Source organism: Haliotis asinina, chromosome 12 (genome assembly GCF_037392515.1).
Source record: "Haliotis asinina isolate JCU_RB_2024 chromosome 12, JCU_Hal_asi_v2, whole genome shotgun sequence".
NCBI classification, from domain to species: Eukaryota; Metazoa; Mollusca; class Gastropoda; order Lepetellida; family Haliotidae; genus Haliotis; species Haliotis asinina.
The window spans coordinates 56,315,868-56,330,532 of NC_090291.1; the positions used below are offsets into that span (position 1 = coordinate 56,315,868).

Genomic DNA, 14,665 nt, shown 5'->3' on the forward strand with positions numbered 1-14,665 from the left:
AAAAAATATAGTTATTCTAAAACCTTAAAAGAGCGCATTGTTGCAGTTACATTTATGTTTGATTTACACGGTATGCCACTGATGAAAGCATCATTACAAGAAGGGATCAACAGGTTTTTAATCAAAGCTTGTGTGGACAAGATGTTTTTCAACCGCCGTCATGCAAGTGAGTACATTTGATACCGAGAACAATATTTGTTGGTATTTTAATGTTGTGATGCATTAATTGTGAAGTAGTTATTGACAGGCTAGACATTCTTATGAAAGTTGCTGATATGCTGGGATTCCATTGTCGGTTGCAAGTTTAGATCGTTCTTTTTCTAGCACTGTAGTTACTCAGGTTTTCGTCATGACAGTCAAACCACGAATGAAATGGTCTTCATTCACGTTTCTGCCTACTGGTTGGTGTTTGAGCCAAGTCTTTTCATTCATGTTTCTCCCTACTGGTTGGTGTTTGAGCCAAGTCTTTTCATTCATGTTTCAGCCTACCGGTTGGTGTTTGAGCCAAGTCTTTTCAGAATTTATCCGGAAATGTCAGATGGGTGCAATATAAAATGGACTGTCGGCATTGGAGTCTCAATACAACTTGCAAACCGCCACAGGACAAAATTTACCACCATCAAGAAAGACCCCTCGTCTACACTGAATGTTCAACAGCTGTCGAAAATCTTCAATCAGTACATCTATATTTTCTAGGAATATCAAATTTAAACAAACTTTAAACATCAATGCACTAAAGCATTGGGTGATTGGGTGTTTTGGTGAACTGATGTTTAAACTTTGTGATTTGTGATCCAATCGTATTTATCTTTTTTCATCTTAGTAACTTCTTACCCTACATCTCCACAGACTTGGTTTAACAATTTTGGGGACATATTGCTAAAAAACCTAAATGATTCCATAAATGATCCATCGTTCGATGATTCCATCATGTTCAGTCGGCATGATTCACCAATTAGTACTGGGAAAGTACAAGAGAGTTTCACCAAGCTTAGGGCAAATAAAGGGATGGTGGGCTTTCATAATTGGCGAAATCTTTATATCTTCAGGAAATGTACTCTTCCTTATCTGGAAATTATTTTCAATTCTCTATATGATAAGGGAGACTTCCCTTTCACCTAGTCCAAAGCAATCATCATCCGATTTAGAAAAATGAAGATAAAACTGTCCCTGAAAATTACTGAGCCACATTACTTCTCAGGTGGTTTGGGCAAACTATAATACCAATGCCTTAAACAATAGACGTACATAACTTAATCTATGTATATACCTTCCACGTGCTGCCTGGTTTCACTCGAGGTATGAACCTGTTGTCAAAGACGTGTGAGAACGGGCCGTGTCCTGAAAGAATCAAAACACATCCACGGTGGAAATTTATGACCTGCCCATACATACACATGACAAAAGTATCACAATACCTTTGATTTTTAAATTTGAACAATCATTTATATAATATCATTATCCTGTTTGTCAACGTGATATATTTCAGTAGTAAGAAATGTAAATGGCAGCATAGTGAAGAGGCCAACATGGAATCTGTGCTAATATTGGACAAGACAAAACCATAAATGATGGAATTGTACATGAATCACAAAAACATACAGGTGAACAAATTACCCAGATCGTGGCAAAGTGCTGCTATTTCAATGCACTCGATATCGCCATCCTGAAAGCGACCTTGATGTTTCTCTTCCAGAATCCGAGCAAATTTTCCCGCCAGGTAGTAAGTTCTGTTTCAACAAGCAGAATTGACAGCAATACATTCAGACAAAAGAAAGAAACATAAATCTATTAACATCAGGCTGTACTACGTGAACGTCGTCTCTGAATGTAGAGTCTCAGAGATGCAACATTTGCCAATATCGCAATATTATTTACCCGATGCTGTGCTCAAATCTGGTGTGTGTCGCGCCCGGATATACAAAGGAACCTCCTCCAAGCTGCTTCAAATACCTCAACCTCTGGAACTGTGGGGTGTCTATTATCTTCACACACAGACCCGTCACTCTTATAGTCCCATGAATTGGGTCCTTGAAAATCTGATAAAGACATGTAATGAAATGAATAGATTCATTTGGTTTTCGAAAACATATTCCTTTCCGCATCTGCAAAATTACAATAAGATAATCATCGACCTTATTAATAATCATCCGACGTAGCAAAGAAACGAATGGTACTTCGTCTGACGTAACGATGCTTACCTTTGACTTATCGGAATCAGGATCACGTCTGTGGGGAAAAGAAAAACAGCGTTCATTGATGTGTAAGGTATTATATATTCTACTAACTCATTTTGTCATAGGTACTAAAAAGTTGTCACTTGCTGCAACGTAGATATTGACATCATACAATAAAATGATTCAGCTTCAGTTTGGATGTTTATGTCGCACTGAACGATTGACAGTTCAATTGTACAATTTCATCATTTTGATTACAGTCTTTATAGGTCCAGTCCTTTCCATGCTAAGCATGTACAGATAGATTGGTTATTTAGTATTAATCACAGTGAATGAAAAGATCTTTTTCTGAACAAAGTGGCTAATGATACATTCCCACTATGAATAAAAAAGCAGGTAAGTGGCAGAACATGTACGCATGCAATGAAATAAAACTATAGGCTTATGGAGCTTATTACCCTCGAATGTCATCGTAATGTCATGGTGTTATGGAAAAACAAGGTTTCAGTCTGAAACAGTTTGCCACAACGCAGCCTACTTACATGTGAAGCATGTCACCCGCTCACACCATGCACGACAGTGTCTCTGCCTGGCCATTCAACTCGTGAATATCCTACCAGCTTCATCCACATATTATCATGTCTAGGAGAAGATTTTCAATCAGGTCGATATGGCAGATAGCGGACATGTGAAATTGCTGGAATGTCATTTCATGCCTTCGACCATCACTTCGTTACTGCTACTCATTGGCAACCATACGCGGAAACTACAATAAACACGCTCTGACACGTGATGTGTAAACCTTTAGCCAAAAGCCGTGCGTAACTGTCTCGAGGTTCATGGTTTGGTGCCAAGGAGTCACCAGTCACGTCCAATTCTGCCTAAAGAACATCAAAGAAAGCGTCAGCAAAGATGTTTTGGTCGACCATTGCTGGAATCATGAGGCCTGGAGACATATCAATTGGCTAGATGAAAACAGGTTCCTGCCTCATGTGGCGTCTGAGAGCCTGTATGATCATGTGCCAATCATCCTTTGTTGAACTTTGTCGAGAACGCCTTGGGTATTCTTGGTCATCCTTTGCAGGCAAGGGTCCCTCCTGTACCAAATATGGGTGAATCGGTGGCAGCATTATACTGCATGAGGGGCAGGGGCGGTTGCCACGGCAACATATCACTGGTTGCCTGAGAAGAATCACTCTTTTCTTCAGATAGTCCAGCATTACTGCCCTATCCAGAAGTATTTCATTTCTTGACTCCTTTCTGTTCACATCAATGTTCTCAAATAGGATGCACTAAATTATGCTTCAGGTGTGTATGTTCACATGTGTGTGAACTTTTTGTCCGTTTACAGAATTGTGAACTACGCATATCATATCATACCAATCGGAAGACAGAAAAATTGCATTATTTATACATTTCTTTACTACAGGTATGAGGATGTACAAATGTATCTAATACTCACTTTGAGCCACCGGGATTTCCTGAAAGTATAAAATCTTTAATGTATATAAAATCTTCTAAATCCTACCGGCGGATTTTAATTGTCGGCAACAGTTTTATTATTACAGTAGTACGTTATGCCTAACGGCTCTTTTGCTATCACAATAAACGATAGTTATCTTACAAAAGAAAGACAGTCCCTTAAAATTGGTATCATCTACTGCGAAATGACAGTATCTATGGGTGAATGATTTTAGGGAAGCATCTTAACTACTTTAAAGCGCAGTATAAATGAACAAATTCACTCAAGACAGCCACACTCTCACTTTCAATCATGCGGTGCAATCATCCTCTCTCTTGTGTCAGTAGTGCAATTATTTTCTGTCGAGTGTCAGCGGTACAATCATCTTCTCCCGTATATCACTGTTGCAATCATCCTGTGTCATGTCACAGTGGGATGATAACTGTGTCATTTGTCAACTGGGCAGTCAACCATGTAATGCGTAAGCAGGACGGCAAGTATCTCATGTGTAAGCTGGGGTGGTAATTTTCTGTCATGTGTCACCGGTACAATCAAGCATCTTATATCATGTGTCGCCGGTGCTATAATCTTTTGTCATGTATCACCATAAAGTCATCTCCTGCCATCTCTCATCGTTCCATCATCTTGTATCATTTGTCACAGGTGCAATGATCGTCTGTAATGTATCACCATCTAACCAGTTTCTGTAATTTGTCACAGATGCAACAATCTTCTGTCATGTTTTAGCGGGGCGATCTTTCTGCCATGCGGTGATGGACGATCATTCTGTCATGTCTCATATGGGCAATTACATCATGTCATGTGTCATCTGATCTGTCATTCTGTCATTTGTCGGGGGGGGGCGATTGTTCTGTCATTTGTGAACAGTGTGTCAGTAATGTGTCAGGTTGGGGATCATTCTGTCATATGTGAGCTGGTTGGTCATTCTGTCATTTTTCAGCTAGGCCAATCATTGTGTCATATATATCAGTGGGGTGGTCATTCTGTTATGAGGAAGAGGATGATCATGATGACAACCTCTTTAATAAATACAAAACGACTATTCTGGGCAAGTTCTTGTCCCTTCGTGAAGTGAATGGCATAATAAGAAAACGAGTAAAACATATTGTTGTCATATTATCTACCAACTTCTAAATGCAAACAAAGCATCTGTTTCTGGGTTAGTTCTTGCCCCTTTTTCATCCACCTGATGCAAATAAAGTACGAAATTGTTATTCATAACATTTGTCTTGTATTATCTCACTAACTTCTAAATGCCTTCGAATAACCTCAGCGTTGTGTTACTTTTATACAAACATAAACCTTTACAAGTCTTGAGAACGTCATAGTTATTGATCAGGGCTTTCTTCTCATCTGATAATGTAAACCTGACATGCTTAAGAGTACTACTGAGAAAATGCCAACTATTTCTGAGACTGAGAACTATTTCAAGGTTATTTCATAAAATATATCTTTAGATGGGAATGTATCCAGCAATAGATGAAGTATATTATAAATTTCGCTTGCATCAAATAAGTCACAGCTTTGTGCTGGTTTATTGTACCTGTCGTACTCGCATGGAAATGGGAGATAGGGGTCTCTAGATCAACAAGAATAGTTCATTAATGCATTTCTCGCCGGATGAAAAGATGTATGAAAACATGACAGTATTCTCGTTCTAGCCAAAGCGAATTTAAATTGCACTGACGAGCATATCTCAACAGCACTATCCAATAGTAAGATGTCCGAAGAAGAGTTTCAGTTAGTGTTGTCAGAACTCGCAAATACAACGCATTGAAACGAAATTTTAGCACAAAATCGCGTAAAGGGGAGTAATAACGGTGTCGGTACGCTATCCAGGTTTAACGTTGTTGTTGCCTGGTCGTCACCTGTCTGTGTGTTGTGGTCAGATCCACACTGTGATGACCTTGCTACATTCTACATAAAGTTTTACCGCGTACGTTACTGAACGTTATTCGATCGTCTTTCCAGTAGTATCTTCTTTTACAAAAACTTAAACATATATATGTTACAGTCAAAGTGTGTTTCAATCAGCCATTCTGTAATTTGCCGTGTTTGGTGTCAGTTACACACTTTTTAGAATTTCAGTACACTGACGTCAATTCGTTCTTGACAAATACTATTGATTAGGGGACCTTTTTTCCTCTTTCCTCGTTTCTTGTTCCTCCTTCCTGTTACTGAAACTTATCATAATGTGAACATTTCAGTAACATATAAAACAGGAAAGAGTTCGAATATTATTTTGAGCATTGAATTTGAAAGAGTAAGTTTCATTGAGATCACCGGCATTGTTTTTGTGTTGTTTGATCGAATCACCAGTAGTCATCCTGAAACACGGTCCATGAAGAGTGAGTGAGTTAAAATTTACCGTCACATCGGCAATATTACAGCCATATCGTGACGAGAACAATTTAATTTAATTCATGTCAGTTTTAAAATATAAATTGAAAACGTAAAAACGTCGAAGGACAGTAAAAATACTATACTATCACAGATATGAACATAAAACTAGCATTGAAAGCTAAAATAGTGTAATTAAAGAGGACAATACGATATAAAACACGGGCTAGAGACCGCCAACAACCGAAGGTAGATCACCATAATAGGGTCCATGGGGACTTACAGTACTTTTGCTACCTGCATGGACCCTAGCTGGATTAACACCATCCCTTCAGCCATTGGCGATTATAATGAAAATTAGCCATTATTAAAACAACAAAGATACCACGATTAAAGGTTTAGCCGTACTAAATTTACATAGAATGTTTTGGGACTTACGTACCCTCTCAGGAGGACAATAATTTTACAATACTTCAACCCCCTTTGAGGGTACAGCCACTAACAATCTTAGTTACTAATCTAGACTACCACTAATAAAATATTGAACTATTTACAAGTCATTCAACAAATCTAATTCTTTCAAAAATGCAATGATTAAATGAGAACTTACATTACTAAAAAGATCCTTCAGAGTTCGTGATTGAAAATAGGTATCCCTTGTGATGGAATATTCAACACATTCAAGCAAAATGTGCTTGACTGTGATTCTTTCATCACAGGGGATACAGAACGGAGGATCCTCACCTTTCAACAGGTATTCATGTGTATATCTGGTGTGGCCAATACGACATCGTCGCATAATGACCTCTTCAAGTCTGGACTGACAACCCAAGTAGGTGTAACCAATGTAAGGTTTTATTGCATGTAATTTATTTACACCTACTTGGGTGTCCCACTTCTTCTGCAGCAGATCACGTATATAAGATCTAATAGTAGGTTTAAAATCTGAGTATGGAATATGAAGTGGTGTCACAGATTTGTTGAGTGCTGCCTTGGCAGCAAGATCGGCCATCGTATTCCCAGAAATGCCTTCAATAATTTCAATTAAAAGTGGATGCTTACAAGAAATATTTTTAATAGCCTGAAGGCAAGAAAGAGAGTCTGAAAAGAGTATATACTGTTTATGTTTATGTTGTTTTTCAATATATTTAAGAGCCGTTAGTATGGCGTTAGCTTCAGCTGTAAAAATAGAACTGTTATCTGGTAATCTAGAAGATATTATTCTGGATCCAATGACAGCGGCACATGCCACCGTACCACCATCCTTGGACCCATCTGTAAATAAGGATTTGTGATTGCCATATTTATTCTTTAATTGATTATATTCTTGTTTGTATTGTAATTCATTCGTTTCTGTTTTTTTAAAAGTAGTTAATGTTAGGTCAACTTGGGGCCTAACCAATTGCCATGGAGGAGAAGAACGGAGTCGTGAAGGAGCTATATTTTCCAGGTCAATGCCAGCAGCAGATATAAATGGCTTAATTCTGAGTCCTAGAGGCGGAACAAGAGAACACTTTTTGTTGTACAGATCCTCATATAGAAGACACAGTTATGTGCAGGGTTAGATTCGTTCGAGTATAGTTTTGTAATTTATTGTAATGCTAACTTTGTTCGTCGTTGTGTAAGAGATGGTTCATCTGCCTCGACGTAGAGACTGTCAACAGGAGAAGTTCTGAAAGACCCAAGACAAAGTCTTAGACCTTGATGGTGGACAGAATCTAATAATTGTAGGTTGCTTTTGCAAGCCCCACCATATACAATGGAGCCATAATCAAGTTTTGAACGGATTAGTGAGCGGTATAAGTGCAAGAGTGTAGTTTGGTCCCCTCCCCACTTTGCGTTGGAAACCACTTTTAACAGATCAAGTGCCTTCAGGCATTTAGCTTTAATCGATTTGATATGTGGCAGAAAGGTTAAATGTGAGTCAAAATAACACCTAAGAACTTGGCCTCCTTTACAACCTTGATGGGTGTACCATTTAGAGATAGTTCTGGGTCTTTATGCGGTTTGTATTTACGGCAGAAATGTATACAATTAGTTTTGGATTTAGAAAATTTAAAGCCGTTTTCAAGACACCATTTATGTATTTTGTTTAAACACAACTGCAGTTGTCGTTCAATAGTATGCATATTCTTACCACGACAAGAAATATTAAAATCATCCACAAAAAGTGATCCATCAATTGAATCGCTTAAAACCTTTGATAAACTGTTGATCTTGATACTAAACAATGTGACAGACAAAATACTGCCTTGCGGGACACCCTGATCTTGAAGGTAATGATCTGACAGGGTAGAACCCACTCGGACCTGAAATTTCCTGTCATTTAAAAAGTTGGATATAAATTGCGGCAAACGGCCTCGTAATCCAAAGTCACGTAAATCTTTTAAAATTCCATGTTTCCATGTTGTGTCGTACGCTTTTTCTAAATCGAAAAAGATCGACACTGCATGTTGTTTATTAATCATAGCATTCTTCACAAAAGATTCTAAACGCACTAAATGATCGATAGTACTTCTGTTTTTACGGAAACCACATTGTATATCTGTTATAAGGTTATTGGTTTCCAAGTACCAAACAAGTCAATTATTGATCATGCGTTCCATGGTCTTGCAAACGCAGCTAGTTAGTGAAATGGGCCTATAATTGGAATGGTCTGTATGATCACGTCCAGGTTTCGGGATGGGAACAATTATAGCAGCACGCCAGGATGAAGGAAAGTTACCAGATGTCCAAATATCATAAAAAATATGCAAGAGTGTCTCCAAACAGGACTCAGGTAAGTGCCTCAGGAGTTGATAAGGTATGCTATCAGCCCCAGGAGCAGTATTGTGAGCCTGATCTAGAGCAGTATGAAGCTCATGGATCGAAAAGGTTTCATTGGAGTCTTCCCCATTATCTGAATTAAAATTAATTGATTTCTTTTCTTGCTGTTTTTGATATTTTTGAAATTCTGGAACATAATTAGATGAGGAAGAATGTTTGGCCAAAGTCTCACCAAGTTTATTTGCAATATCTTCTTTATCAGTTAGTAACTGGTTCCCATCTTTTAGATGGTGGATGCTAGATCTAGAACCCTTACCTTTGATTTTCTGTATCATATTCCATACTTTTGATATTGGCGTACGCGAATTAATTTTTGATGCATAATTTCGCCACGAGTGGCGTTTACTTTGCTTGAAAGTACGCCTTGCTTTCGCATTTAAAATTTTACATTTGTTTAAGTTGTGGACCATAGGATGGCGACGAAAATAATGCTCAGCTTTCTTCCTTGCCTTTCTAGCCTGTTTGCAATCATCGTTAAACCATGGTTTTCGGATATGAGAAATAGCAGAGGACTTAAGAATACACTCGTCAGCTATATTATTTAGTTTATCTGAAAAACATTTTATGGCATCGGGAATATTATGAAAAAGTTCAGGTTTAAGTTTCTCACGACAGAGAATTTCGTATAAAGTCCAGTTAGCCTTATTAAAATTCCATCGTGACGATGGAGGAACATCAGATGGATTCACAGGTTTTAGCAATGTTGGGAAATGATCACTTCCACAGAGGTCATCGTGGACAGACCATTCAAATTCACTCAATAAGTTAGAGTCTGTAAGTGACAAGTCAAGAGCTGAATAACTTCCTGTGCCAGGATGAAGATACGTGTTTGAACCGTTGTTATAAATGCATAAATCGTTGTTTGAAATAAATTCCTCCAGTAATTTACCTTTAGTGTTTGTATTTATGCCAGCCCAGAGTGGATTGTGGCCATTTAAATCGCCCATGATTAAACACGGTTTAGGTAGTTCATCATAAAGAGCCTGCAGATCACTCAGTTGAACAGCTGATGATGGAGAAATGTATAAAGAGCACAATGTGAATGCAACGTGCAACGTAAGTCGCACTGCAACGGCTTTGAGATTTGTTGTGAGTCTAACTGGGCTATGGATAACATTTTGTCGCACCAGGATTGAAGCTACACCAGTAGCTCTATCACCAGGCGGAGGAAAATAGTGATACGCATTGAATTGACGTAGGTCAAAATTATCTGTCTGTTTCAGATAGGTTTCTTGTATGGAGAGAGCTGACGGTTTATAATCTTGGATTAATAATTGTAAATCATTTCAGTTGTTCTTAAGTCCTCTACAGTTCCACTGTAGTATAGGTGAAGACATTACTTCTTCGGAGGATAAACAGGAGATCTACCCCTCACCTTTCGTGATGGTGACAAGCTATGAGTCCTGCCATGGCTTTGCTCGGACACGTCCATGTCATCAAGAGATCCAAACTTGTTAAAAATTTCGATATGATTATTCGCCCCTTTCGAGGTTCTTCCACTTTGAGTCTTTTTGAAAATGTCACTATTTTGTTTTGACTTGTGTTTTGAGGCTGGTTGAACATTTGGTTCTGGGTTACTTGATCGTCTCTGAGATGTATCTATGTCAGTTGATGTCTGCGATTTAAGAATGTCTTTGGATGAATCAATGGCTTGTGAACTACAGGTCACTTGTGAAGACCTTGACTGGACATTAGCAGACAGCAAGGCTGGAGCAGAAGTCCTTGCCCATGTGTAGTCTGTCTGGCAACCTTCAGAATTATATGTAATAGGTTTTTGCTTAGTGGTCTGAATAGATGCAGCAACTGCGTTTGAGTACGTTGAGCCTGATTGTTCTTGTGAAAGAACAAGTTCTTTTGCCTCTGAAAATGACACGTTTTGCTGATGCTTTATTTGTGAAATTTTATACTGAAGCTTCCAAGTAGGACACTCGTTGGAGGAAGATGGATGGTGGCCAGAACAGTTAACACAAGAAGGACTTTTGTCACAAAGGGTACCATCTTCACACTTTCCAGCACATCTGTGACATACAGCTTGATTGTGGCAAGACTTTGAACCATGACCATATTTTTGGCAGGTAAAACACCTCAAAGGATTTGGAATAAATGTGTCAACTTTCAAGTTGCAGTACCCCGCTTTTAGTGATTGTGGGTGTTTAGGCAGACAAAAGGTGAACAAATATGTGTTTGTTTGGAAGGTTTCGTTGTTTGTTTTGGCAGTGAAGCGTTTGACATGTGTAACGCCTTGTGAGTGCAATTCTGTCACAATCTCATGTTCGCTCATGTCTGAAAGGCAACGTCCAACGTCACGGACGATACCTTTACTGCTATTCAATGTCCTGTGAGGGGACACCACAACAGGAACATTCGCTAAGACTTTAGATGATTGCAGAATCTGCGATTGGGTCAGCTTTCGACATTCAATGAGCAGTGAACCAGATCTTAGTTTTTTTTATTTCCTTGACATCACCTGCTAAACCTTCGATGCCTTTGGCCACAGCAAAAGGATTGAGCTTAAGAGCTCCACCATCTGGTGCTGACATAACTAGGAAACGAGGCCAGTTATCCGGGTTTGTGACAATTTCAGGAGTCTCATCCTCCGAAGAAAACGAATCATCGGATTCATAAGAACGTTTCTTTAGTGGGGGTGCCATGGTGTATTCATGTATGATTCATCCTCCTAGCTCCCCACCCACCACGGAGTGTCAACAAGGGCGATGTCATATACCTGTGGGTCTCCGACAGGTGACACCAGGGATACCAGGAGGGTATACTCAAGTAGAATCATCACGAAGATTTTCTACCAGATTGGCCCATGAGCCACCGCCTTCTGGCAAATTAAACTCTAGGCAAGTAATTTTGTATTTGCTTACAGTAAACAAGTGATGAAGTTGAATACAATTTTAACCAAGTCCAGAAAATACCAATTTATATCAATCAAAAGTGTGCAAACCAACGTACATTGCACAGGGCTTGGCGTGACCAGCCGATTGGTTAAACCGGGCCCATTCAACCTCCCGTCTAGGTGAAGTAAGGGTCGAAGGGGTGTGTTGAGCAAAGGGAACCCGTCCTCCACCGACACAGGGCCGCAACCCACGGCAAACGGGTTGGTGGACCACATATTCCCCTGGGTCCACTACGGGGGTGTTGGCGAGCTCTTAGCGTTACCCAGCACCCACCACGAGGAGGTGGATCGCCACGGGTGCCGGGTCCATGAAGAGAGACCCACTGAGGTTGCTTCCAAAAACTAGACCTTTCAGCCAGTACCAATACTAATTGTCTCAATGGAAACTAGCTAAATATAACAAATGTGAAAACGAATGTCTCGATAGATAAGGTAAACAGAGCCAAGTTCGGATATTATTATGTATGCCATGTTCTCATACTATGAGAGATCCGTTCATCTACCCGTTGAATAGATTTATCACAAGTTAGAACATGCATGAAATGATCATGATAGCAAGAAATAGTGAAATCGGAATAGGAGTGTTCCAATGATTTCCTAGATCCAACATAATCTATTTTCGTAAGGAGGACGCACACTTACACACAGCAGTGACAATTCTCCTCATTTCTGACTGTTTTACTTAGTAACAATGAAAACAAGAAAGAACAACACGTCACACTTTAATTCCAGAAACCCTCCATACTGTAACCACTTTCTGAAATTTACCTAATATGTCGTTGTCATGAATGCATGCTAAAAATGCCCCAGTCACAAAGTCATGCAAGGAACAAGAGGTCACACGTTCGATGTCTACTTACCAGACGCTGATGCTACCTTCTTTTTACGTCTAGTGTTGTATGGGTGTTCAGGTATGCTGTAATACCTGAAAGTAGAATCCGCATATTGTGCATTTCGAGCCTAATCATGCACTGATATGCGCTGTTTTATGTACGGTTTGTGTTGTGTTGTCTTTATTATGAGGTGAGTGTTAAATTGTACACTTCGCGTGGTACAGTATTGTTACCGTTAAAAATGTATCGTGACAAAAAATGTAAGAACTCCCCTGTGAACCAGCAAAACAGAACAAAGACACGTTCAAAATATTCAGATAATGTACTAAGGCAATGAGAGCAAGTTATACAAAGTCACAAGTCAATTTCACAATACAAATTTCAAACACACTACGAATGCGGCAAAATCTAAAGCAATCGGTCACAAAATATATAGTATAGCAAACTCATCAAAGTCTTAGTGTGAGAGAGAAACATTATATTGCATGAGGCTGGTTGCCTGAGGAGATGAGTCACTCTTTTCTTCAGATAATCCAGCATTACTGCCCTATCCAGAAGTATTTCATTTCTGGACACCTTTCTGTTCACATCAATGTCCTCAAAAAGGATACGCTTAATTATGTTTCAGGTGTGTATGTTCACATTAGTGTTAAGTTTTCTGTCCGTTTACAGAATTGTGAACTACGAATATCATATCAGGTCATGGTCAATCAACCAATCAGAACACAGACACTGAAGTATTGCATTCTTTATACTTTTCTTTACTACAGGTATGAGCATGTACAAATGTATCTAATACTCACTTTGAGCCACCGGGATTTCCTGAAAGTATAAAATCTTTAATATACATAAAATCTTCTACATCCTTCCAGTGGATTTTAATTGTCGGCAACAGTTTTATTATTACAGTAGTACGTTATGCCTAACGGCTCTTTTGCTATCACAATAAACGATAGCTTTCTTACAAAAGAACGACAGGTCGTCCAAAATGGTATAATCTACTGCGGAATGACAGTATCCAACGGTGAATGATTTTAGGGAAGCATCTTAACTTCTTTATAAATGAACAAATTCACTCAAGACAGTCACACTCTCACTTTCAATCATGCGGTCCAATCGTCCTCTGTCTTGTGTCAATAGTGCAATTATTTTCTGTCAAGTGTCAGCGTCACAATCATCTTCTCTCATGTATCACTGTTGCAATCATCCTGTGTCATATAACAGTGGGATGATAACTCTGTCATTTGTCAGCTAGGCGGTCAACCTGTAATGTGTAAGCAGGACGGTAATTATGTGATGTGTAAGCTGGGATGGTAATTTTCTGTCATGTGTCACCGGTACAATCAAGCATCTTATATCATGTGTCGCCGGTGCTATAATCTTTTGTCACGTATCACCATAAAGTCATCTCCTGCCATCTCTCATCGTTCCATCATCTTGTATCATTTGTCACAGGTGCAATGATCGTCTGTAATGTATCACCATCATCGATCATTCTGTCATGTCTCATATGGGCAATTACATCATGTCATGTGTCATCGGATTTGTCATTCTGTCATGCAGGAACGTGATTTGGTCATGCAGGAACGTGATTAAACAAGTTGTAACTTACCATATATACCTGTAAATCATAAAAACCTGTCAACGAAGGACAGTGAAAGCAGCTAGAATATCACAGTATTTTATATGTAAAACTAGCATCTATCTCTAAAACTGGATTTCAAGTAGTATAGTATACTCAGCAAAAATAGAAACTTGACACTCTTTTCTTGTGACTAAATTTATTGTCAAGAGAATTACGTCACACATTCATTCTACTGGTAGGGCCAACGTAGCACGTGCGAGAGCACTGGACGCTAAAATGGCATTTCCACGTGCCACAAGTCACGTGATCTACTGATACATGTGCAATTGATCTAACGGTAGCAAAGTAGAGTGTCATCTGAGAAAAACACGGTTTTATGATTAATTATCCCCTAAATTGCAATGCCACGACTGTCAAACATTCAGACTGAACGGGCCATTGGCATGTTGAATACGGGAACGTCCGTCACTGGTGTTGCGAGGGTTATGGGATGCAGTCGAGAGACCATCCATAATCTCC

The 14,665-nt window shown here is 39.1% G+C and overlaps 1 protein-coding gene across 1 annotated transcript in view; it reads right to left on the reverse strand.

Moving 5' to 3' along the window:
* The window catches only part of LOC137257585 (deoxynucleoside triphosphate triphosphohydrolase SAMHD1-like), a 193,267-nt gene that overhangs the window by 51,818 nt on the left and 126,784 nt on the right, over positions 1-14,665 (reverse strand). The window contains exons 3-5 of the mRNA XM_067794904.1: positions 1,879-2,039; positions 1,618-1,730; positions 1,271-1,341 (exon numbers count right to left, since the gene is read on the reverse strand). Coding sequence (XP_067651005.1) covers positions 1,271-1,341; positions 1,618-1,730; positions 1,879-2,039 — 345 coding nt within the window. The remainder of the gene's footprint in view (positions 1-1,270; positions 1,342-1,617; positions 1,731-1,878; positions 2,040-14,665) is intronic.